The 9,934-nt window shown below is 41.6% G+C and overlaps 1 protein-coding gene across 1 annotated transcript; it reads right to left on the bottom strand.

Moving 5' to 3' along the window:
* Window positions 1–5,612: 5,612 nt before the first annotated feature.
* On the bottom strand, window positions 5,613–9,075 carry LOC133788754 (pentatricopeptide repeat-containing protein At4g14170-like). Its single transcript, XM_062226347.1, has 2 exons — window positions 8,866–9,075; window positions 5,613–8,754 (listed from the first exon to the last, which is right to left on the bottom strand). The coding sequence occupies exon 2, from the start codon at window positions 8,583–8,585 to the stop codon at window positions 6,111–6,113; it is 2,475 nt and encodes an 824-aa protein (XP_062082331.1). The 5' UTR covers window positions 8,586–8,754; window positions 8,866–9,075; the 3' UTR covers window positions 5,613–6,110.
* Between the last annotated feature and the right edge of the window lie 859 nt (window positions 9,076–9,934).

Below are 9,934 nucleotides of genomic sequence, written 5' to 3'. Positions count from 1 at the left end.
AAGACATTAGCTCGTGCCCTGCCGTGGCATCTACCAATTGGTCAATCCTTGGCAAGGGGAAGCAATCTTTGGGGCAGGCTTTGTTCAGATCGGAAAAGTCGATGCAGGTCCGCCATTTCCCGTTGGGCTTCAGGACCAACACAGGATTGGCGACCCAGATTAGGAACTTTGCTTCACGGATAAAGCCGCACTTTAAGAGCCGGGCTACTTCCTCCTCTAGGGCCTCAGCTCGGGTCGTTCCTAGGCGCCTTTGTTTCTGGGACTTTGCAGGCACGTTTTTATCCAAGTGGAGGGTGTGCATGATGACGCTCGGGCTGATCCCTATCATGTCTCCATGGGACCAGGAAAACACATCTAGATTTTCTTGCAGAAACCTAATCAGCTCTACCTTCCTTCCGCTACATAGATTTTTCCCGAGCTTCACCACCTTCGAGGGGTCTTGTGGGTCGATATTTACCTCCTCGAGCTCTTCGATGGCCTGGAGCTCAGATCTATCCTCGCCTACTCTGGGGTCGATATCATTATTTAAGATGATATTCTCCCTTCCGACATTCTGAGGTTTTTCTATCTCAAGATTAGGTACAATTTCCTGAGATTCCTCACTCCCGCCCTGGATGGTCATCGTCTACTGCCCGAGTTTTGATTTTCCCTTCATAGAAATGCTATAGCATTCCCTGGAAGCGAGTTGATCACCTCGGACCATGCATATCCCCGTGGAGGAGGGGAATTTTAGTGCGAGGTGACAGATGGAGGTTATGGCTTCGAACGCTACCAATGTAGGTCGGCCCAAAATAGCATTGTACGCAGCGGGACAATCGATGACCACAAACTCGAGGAGTTTTGAGACAGTCTGGGGTCCCTCTCCCAAGGTAATCACCAGCTCGATCGTTCCTATTGCTGCCGACCCTTCCCTAGAAAATCCATATAGCATCATGGAGGTGGCTTTCAACTCAGTGACAGATAAACCCATCTTTTCCAGCGTAGACCGAAACAGCAGGTTCACTGAGCTCCCATTATCGACTAGTATCCTCCTAACTCTCTGGTTGGCGAGCTGGGCGGCTATGACCAGAGGGTCGTTATGAGGGAACTGGATGTGACTGGCATCTTCCTCGATGAATATGATTGGTTGCCTCTCCAGTCGTTGTAGTTTGGGTAAATCCTGCTCTGGGACGAACTCCACTCCGTTATGAGCTTTCAGTTCGTTGACATATCTCTTCTGGCCACCTCTGCTCGTGCCGTCCAGATGGGGGCCTCCGGAGATTGTGGATATCTCTCCTCCTATCACAGGAGGAGGGGTGTCTTGATTTATCCGAGACCCGGGTTGACTTATCGGAGCTTCTGGAGTGGGTTGACCGGCGGGAACTCTATTCCGCGCATACTGAGCCAAGGGCCCAGCTCTGATGAGAGTCTCGATCTCATCCTTTAGGTGCCTACAATCGTCAGTGTTGTGGCCAATGTCATTGTGGAATCGACAAAACTTGGAGGGGTCCCGCTTAGCCTTCTGGTGCTTCAAAGGCTCCGGCTTCTTCCAGGGGAGGCGAGCAGAGTTTGTTAGGAAAATGTTCTCCCTAGTGTTTGTGAGCTCGGTATAAGTCGCATAGACTGGCTTAAACTTTTCTACGGGCTTGTTCTTCTTTGGGCCGTGTTGGCCGCCCTCGCCACTCCCTTTTCTCTTGCCTCCACCCAACTGGTTATTCTGTGTAACGGTTTGAGCCATTTTTACGACATCCGTTTCCACTCCAACGGGCTATTCAGGGGCTTGGCTAGTTCCCTCCACTGATGCTCGTGCCTCCTCCAAGTTTATCCATCCCTGGGCCTTGTTCAGGAACTCGTCCACGGTGCTGACACGTTTTCTCTGTATCTCTTTCCAGAGTCAGCCCCCAACGAGGATCCCAGTCCTCAAGGCCATAAGCTTGGAACTATCGTCTGCGTCTCTGGCTCGAGCCGCGACGTTGGCAAATCTGCTCAGGTAAGCTTTCAAAGGTTCCTCAGGCTATTGCTTTACGTTTGCCAGGGTGTCGGCTTTGACGTGGGCAGCCTGAGAAGCTCGGAAGGCCCTCTTGAAGTCGGCAGAAAAGGTTTTCCACGAGCTGATGGATTGTTTTTTATTCTGCTTGAACCATTGCCTGGCTGGCCCAGTCAAAGTGGAAGGAGATATTAAACACCTTAGCTCGGGACCGATGTTGTGGGCCATCATCAGGGTGTTGAACATACCCAAATGATCTGACGGGTCCCCTTCTCCATCGAACTTGGACAAGTGAGGCATACGGAAACCAGGTGGATACGCCGCAGCTGCTATGCTGGGGGCGAAGAGCTCGAGTTCGTCCCCCGAGTCGTACTCATCCTTTTCTTTTTCCGATAAGAGCTTCTTCATCAGCTCCTCCATCTGAGCTAGACGCTCTAGGGTTTGGTCCTTACTTCCTTAGTTGTTCTGGGGCTGTTCAACAGCTCCAGTTCCATTGTAAGCGTTAGGCGGGTTATCGTCCCTCCTAGCTTGAGCTAGGTTATGTGGGACATTCCCGCTGTCACGTACTTCCGACAGACCCTCCCCTTGGCGAGCACGACTACCATTTCTAGCTGGATCTCCTCTCTAAGAGTTGAGGCGATCTCGAAGGTCGGCCCTTAGGGTGGCCCGAGGGCTTTGAGCCGAACTCAAACGATGGCGCATGTCTTCGCCGTACATGTCACTTCGATGACTCCCGGTCCAGTAACTCCTGTTTGAAAAACTCAGAGCCCGCCGCTGAGGGTGAGGATCCGGAATTTCCCCGCGCGTCCGGCTGTGATGGGAAGGTCCGGCGGAAGGAGGATTTCTCCTGCTACTCCCATGAGCCGGAATATCTCGGACTGGATGGGGAGGAGATGGGTATCTTATTGGTGACGGGGGATGCCTAACTGGTGACGCGATCCTGGTCCCGTCAGGGCGGACTAAGCTAGGTCGCGGCTGCCCTGCCCTACCATTCCCCGCGTCCTGCGCTCGGTGGTCTGACCGTGGTGTAGGACGGCTGGCCAGGGCAGGCTGTCGTCGCAAGCCCTCCCCAGATCTCCTTCGCGAGCTGCCTCAGGCCCTCCTGGGTGCACTCGAGGGGGGAACTGAGCTAGGAGTTGAGGTCTGGACTGATCAGCTGAATTGCTGGTCGGCCCTAGGAAGTTCCTCAAACACAGTTTCCTGGTGGTGTGACGTGGGAGTAGAATTCGATGTCAAGGTTCTAACCGATCGACTGGGCCTGGACCAGTTACCCCGGCGGGACTTATGAGTCCCACTATGCCTCTTTTCGACGTTAGCGTCGGTTGTAAGAGGGGGTAATCAGGCCAAGACCTCTTCGATCTGCTTGTTTGCTCTCGACAGCTGACTCCTCAACTGTGCATTTTCCATTTCTACCGCCGTGTAGAAATCCGGGTTCGGATTGGGCAGCCGGGGAGCCGAACTTCCAGTGTCGCCCTGGCCCATTGGCTGCTTTCCCGGTCGCTGCTGAACCTCAGGGTTTTCCTCATCGGATATGGCGGCATGGTGGGCCTTCTGCCCATCACATTGATCTGCTTCATTACCATGCCTCGAGCGAGTAACCACCATGGTTGGGTTTCTGCAATAGCACCAATCTAAATCCTCTCAATGAAAGCACCAAACTGTTGACGCGGTTCTTCGGCAATAGATAATTATACGAATAAACGGGATGGATTAGTGCTAGATGATGAACCGTTATATGTAAATATTTATATTCTAAACTGGCGAGAATAGTATAGGGGGAAGGTTATAACTCCTTTTCTTTTAGGGTGGTTCGAAGGTTAAAATCCCTCTAGTCCACCAGCTAATATTATTGATATATCTCTAGTATTCCTTACATGGGGTTTCTTTACAAACTAGACGCCAACCCCTTGCAATGCCCAGGGTCTCCATATTTATAGGGAGAGGACACCTGGGTGTTGGCAAAGGGGGTCATCCCGTGACTTTCTTACCCATCATGTCACTTCTGTGACACCTATGATTAATTCCTAAAACCTAACAATGAAGTGTTGTCTAATCTATAGGTAAGGGGGATAATGGGCCGCATGGCCCAAACCAGTTGTGGGGTGCCTGAACACACACGTTTATGCTGTGTGTCCGAGAATTCAGGAATGGAATAGACACATGATGTCTGATATGCGCACATTTACATCGCGTGGTTGATTTCATAAATGATCGGGGGTGTCAGCTCTATGTCGTACCTCAAGCTTGATGTAGTTCCAGCTCGTGGTGTCCACACCGCTGACCCGATACCTTCGAGTATTCTTACTAAACCTTTTACTACCTCGAGTTAAAGAGGTGGAGACTCGTAACAGCAGCTCCGGGTAGGTGGCTTCTACGTGGCGGATAGAATTATGCCATTTTCCAGCTCGCTAATAACCCGTGGATGTTTAGGGCGTACAATACATATATAAATTAAGATTATATATTATGTATTATTATAATGATATTTTATAATATTTAAATTTAAATTTATATGAGTATTACATATCTAGTATTGTATTAAATATTATTATAATAATAATATTTTATAATATTTGAATTCATATTAATATAGTTAGTAAAAAATTAGGATTATATATTATTATTATAATAATATTTTATAACATTTAAATTTATATTAATATAATTATTATATATTTAGTTTTATATTATATATTATTATAATAAGGGTAATGATATTTTATAACATTAGAATTTATATTAATATAATTATTACATATGTAGTCTTATATTAAATATTATTATGATAATGATATTTTATAATATTTGAATTTATATTAATGTAATTGATAAATATTTATTTTTAAGTTAGTTTGAAAGATATATTCCATTAAATATTTAGAATATTCCGTTAAAGTTAAAAAAACAAACCGTTAAAATCAATAATTTCCGTTATCTATACACTTTTTATATAGAAGAGATGTATATCTGTAATTGAATATGATTTACGTGCTTCCAACTCTTCTTCTTCATTCTTTTTTAATTCCATAGAACATTCAAATACGCTAAATAACGTAAGCTTTTTTATAAACTCTTTATATTAATAGCTCCTCTAAAAAAGAGAATTCTCTATAATTATAGAGAAAATTATTAAAATTAACATCTAATAACTCTTTTAAACTAATTTTTTAAAATAGAGTTTCTTTATATTTTTTATTTTCTACTCTAAATTTATAGATTTTTAAGAGCTCCATTAAACATTTTTTTTATATTTTTTATTAACTTTTTTTTGTTTATCTGACTAAATTTATTAGCAATATACAGAGAAGCTGATATATGATATATAAGATTTAAGAATCCTCTTATCATATTAAAAAAAAATGATAAACTTGTAATTTGCTATTATTTTTCCAAATACCGTGGAAAGTAGAATTCTTAATGATTACAATTTGAAAGAACAACAAATGTTATTAGTAAGAACTTACATTAGGAATCTAACATATCGCATTTTGTGAAGAGTTGCTCTTTTGAAAGGTAATTTGTGTGGCTAATCATACTATTATGGTTTTAATCATAATATCTTTTATTTGTTGGAATCCAAAAAGTAAATTGTTTCTTGTTATTCATTTCTTGACACAAAAAAAAAAAAAAAAATCTCCAAATTCGATTAGTTCAACACTTATATATTGTGCTAATATTTCTTTATATAAAACATGGAAACAACAAACATATCTTTTTAATAATAATAATAATAATAATTGCAATAAGAGTGTCTTATAAGAACTAATTAAAAACACCATCAAGAAGTGGCTAGAGTTCCATGTCTGTTACTCATCTTTCTATGCATGTATTACATTGATATGTATGGTCAAACACATTAAAGATGTGTCAAATTACTACTAAACTTTCCATCTCTAGCTTTTTTCATAAAAATCAATGAAGTTGAGATGTAACTCATCTCCAGATTTTTGGAAAAAGTAATTCTAAAAGATACAATGAAGTTCAGATGTCTTATATACTGATAATATCTGTAATATTAGCGGATTCAAATGGCCAGCTTAGTTTAGTTAGTCTCTTTAACTCCATGGAGAATCAAGCCATAAAACAGATTCCAACTACCATTTCCTAAGCTTCTATCAAACTTAATTTTTATTATTAGAAACAGCTACAAAGATTCTGCTCTCCAAATATTAGAATCTAAGCGTTCTATTCTCTCTCCAACACCAAAAGCATGCACCTGATCGCGAATCTGAACCCAACTACAACCAGGGCTCTTCTTCACTCCCCTCGACTTCATCAATTCCCTCACCATATTCGCCTCACTCCATCTCCCTGCCTCTGCATACATGTTCGAAAGAAGTATGTAATAACCAGAATGCTGAGGCTTTAACCTGAACAGATTCTCAGCTGCCCAAGTTCCCAGTTCCACATTTCCATGGATTCTACATGCTCCAAGCAACGCACCCCAGACATTAGCATCTGGGGCAACGGGCAGTCCTCTAATGAGCTCAGATGCTTCTTCCATAAGGCCAGCTCGTCCGAAAAGATCAACCATACAAGCATAGTGTGTTTGTTTTGGCTTAATGTTTCTATCCTGCATCTCTTCAAAGTATTTCTTTCCCTTTTCAATCAGCCCTCCATGGCTACAAGCTGACAAAACTGCAATATATGATACTGAATCATGTTCCACACCATTTTTCCTCATTGCTTCAAAGAGACCAATTGCATTGTCTAGCTCCCCTAGCATTCCATATCCCAAAATCATGGTGTTCCAAGAGGTTAGATCTTTGTCTGAAATCCGTTCAAAGACCTTTCTAGCAAGATCGATTCGTCCACATTTAGTGTAGAGGTCCAAGAGTGAGTTTGCAACAAAAACATGAGTGTGAAAAAACTTTCTTATCAAGGATCCATGGACTTCTTTGCCGTGTTTGATTGCGCCAAGCTTTTCACACGCTGATATCACACCCACGAAGGAAACAGTGTCATGTGCCATTCCTGAAAGCTTCATTTCAGAAAACAATTTAAGCGATTCTGAGCAATCAGTAGATTGAGAATAACCCACAATCAGTGTGTTATAAGATACTTCATCCTGTAACGAGATATTAAAGACATTTCGAGCAAGAGATAGGTAACCACATTTTGTATACACGTCTATCAAAGCGTTGGAGACAAACAAATCAAATGCCAACCCTATACGAATTGCCCTGGCATGAATTTCTTTTCCGGGACGAAGAGAACCTAATCTAGAACAAGCTGGAAGAACGTTAGTGAGAGTCACAGAGTTAGGAGTTTCACCATCAGTTTGCATTTGTCTAACAAGTTCGATGGCTGCAAACTCAAGCTTGTTTAGAGCAAAGTTAGCGACCATGGCATTCCAAGAAACAATATTCTTTTCTAACATATGATGGAACACATTGGACGCTGCAGTTAAACAACCCGATTTTGCGTACATATCAATTAACGAGTTGGAAATGAAGACATCGGATTCAATGTTTATTCTTATACTGAATCCATGGATTTCCTTAGCAGCTTTAAAGAATCCTAGTTCAACTAAAACTGGAAGCATGCTGGAAATTGTTATAGAGTTTGGACCAGCCCGTAAAATAATCATTGACCTAAAGACATCTAAGGCTTCATAGCTGCGCCCAATATAAGTGAGACTAGTAATAGCTGCATTCCAAGAAACCTCATTCCTATCCATCATTTCATCAAAAACTTGCTTGGAGGCCTTCACATTACGACATTTCCCATACACATCAATTAATGCATTGCCAATAGTTACAAGATGGTCCAAACCAACCTTGGCAACATAGCAATGAATCTGCCTAGCCATAAGCTCGTCTTCAAGATCAACACAAACAGGTAACACAGAGATAACACTCACAGAATTTGACCTAATGCCAGAAGTTGAGTTCAATTCTCTATAAGATTTAAGTGCTTCCATGTTGAACCCATTAACAGAAAACACCCCTATTATCGTATTCCAGGACACAACATCTCTCTCATGCATTTCATCGAACGCTTTCCTTACACCAGTCATGTTCCCACAGTTACCATAAAACGACAACAGAGTATTCCCAACAAAAACATCATAACCAAAACCCAACTTCACAACAGTCCCATGAATCTCCACACCCTTACGAAATTCCAAAAAATCAGAACACAGCTTAAGGACAAAAGGGAAAGTATGATCATCCAAAACAACACCATTTTGAACCATCCGATTGTAAATCTGAAACCCGTCATGAATCCCAACAATGGAATAGGCCCGAATGAGAGTGTTCCACAGGAAGGACGTACGACAATATTTAATGGTTCCTTCGAAGAGAAAACGACAAGTTGTATGGGCTCCAAATATGGCGTAGCTAAGAATGAGGGAAGCACATAGAGAGACGCTTCGAGGAAGGAAGCCATTGAGAAGGGCTAAGGCGTGGGCTTGCTTAGCTTGGCGAAGGGATTGGACACGAGATACAAGTGGGAGGAGATCAGAGTGAGGCTGAGTCGGTGAGCGGTTTGAGATTGATTCGGTGAGTGTATGAAGTGAGTGGGTTGGAATGTGAGTTTGGGTTTGGATTAGTTTGAGTTTGTATGAGAGGATAGAGAGAGAAGAACATCTATGGTGGGCATGGTGGTATAACATAGAGAGTTACAGAATACTGATTCACACCTTTCCCAGAGTAATACTTGCCCTGAAAATTCACAGACCCAGTTCAGAAAACGACTAAACAACCCTGATAAAAGCACAAGAAATGAGCCAAAGGAGAAGCATTAATGACGAGCACATTTGGAAGAGGACATAGACCAAGACCCTGTGATTCCAAAAACAACCCAACTTTAGATATGTGAAAAATAATATATAATTGAAAAGAAGAAGAAAAACTCTGAATTGACACGGTGGGACGTGAGTGGAGGGCAATGACCGCGAGGCTGTGAAACTGAGAAAGGCGGGCCAAAAGCGGTTCAAATGAATGTGTTGGAGGGAGGGCCGTGATCGGAGCTCAACTGCGTAGGGGTCTTAATTAATACTTAGAGAGGCGAGGCGGGGGTTGGCTTGCGGCCGTGAGTTTCAGTGAGGTGGACTAGGGTCGAAATTTGTTTTTTTGTTGCTACGAGTAACAAAGGCTAAATTGAGAGAGAGAAAAAAAAAAGGGCAAATTCAAATGGAAAATTAGAGGCATTATGGTTCAAAGTAAGCATATTTAAAAACTATGCCGCATAAGTAATTTATTGGAACACTATGCTTTAAATTGTTTCTTGGCCAAACTACCTCTCTTATATTTCTCTCATTGTGAAAACTCCTGAGATCTACCCCGAAAGGCAAGAACACGACCGAATCATCGACCAACAGGCACCCATTTCACGCGAGCCACAACTCCACAAGCCATGATCGCCATTAACTGGCCTTAGTTGCTGTAGTTTTTGCGCAAGAATCTATTATATAATTTCGGTATGCAAGTCAAATAATAATGAAAGTAAAGTTTGCTCCTACGAGAATTGATTATTAATTACTAATTTTTTTTTGCTATAATTTTATTTGGTAAATGAATATTAGGCTTGAGAAATTTAAGTAATCAAATAAAAATTGCAAGAAATAGATAATGATAAAACTAGATAAATGAAAACCTAAGACAATTAACTTCATCAACTATTTACTTTATTATTTTGCTAATTATATTTTATAACTCTTAGTCCTATATAATAGCGAGTTTACTACAACTAATCTTATTCTTTATCAAGATATAAAAATTCAATTTATATGTGAATTTTTTACACTCCACTGATTATTTTAATATATAAAAGATATTAAAATTAAAAACTCAAAAGCTACACAAACCATATAGCTATTCTCATCCAATATGTATTTATAATAATTTAATTATAGCATATTCAATTCTCCCTTCTAAGATCTTGTTGTCCGTGTTTTCTCCATGTGACACGTGATAGTCATTAAGGGTAATTAAGCTTCACAGAAGATAATGAAGCCCTTGT

This window comes from Humulus lupulus, chromosome 7, assembly GCF_963169125.1.
Source record: "Humulus lupulus chromosome 7, drHumLupu1.1, whole genome shotgun sequence".
Taxonomy (NCBI): Eukaryota; Viridiplantae; Streptophyta; class Magnoliopsida; order Rosales; family Cannabaceae; genus Humulus; species Humulus lupulus.
Note: the sequence above shows the minus strand (reverse complement) of the source record. Positions and strands in the feature narration are given on the sequence as shown.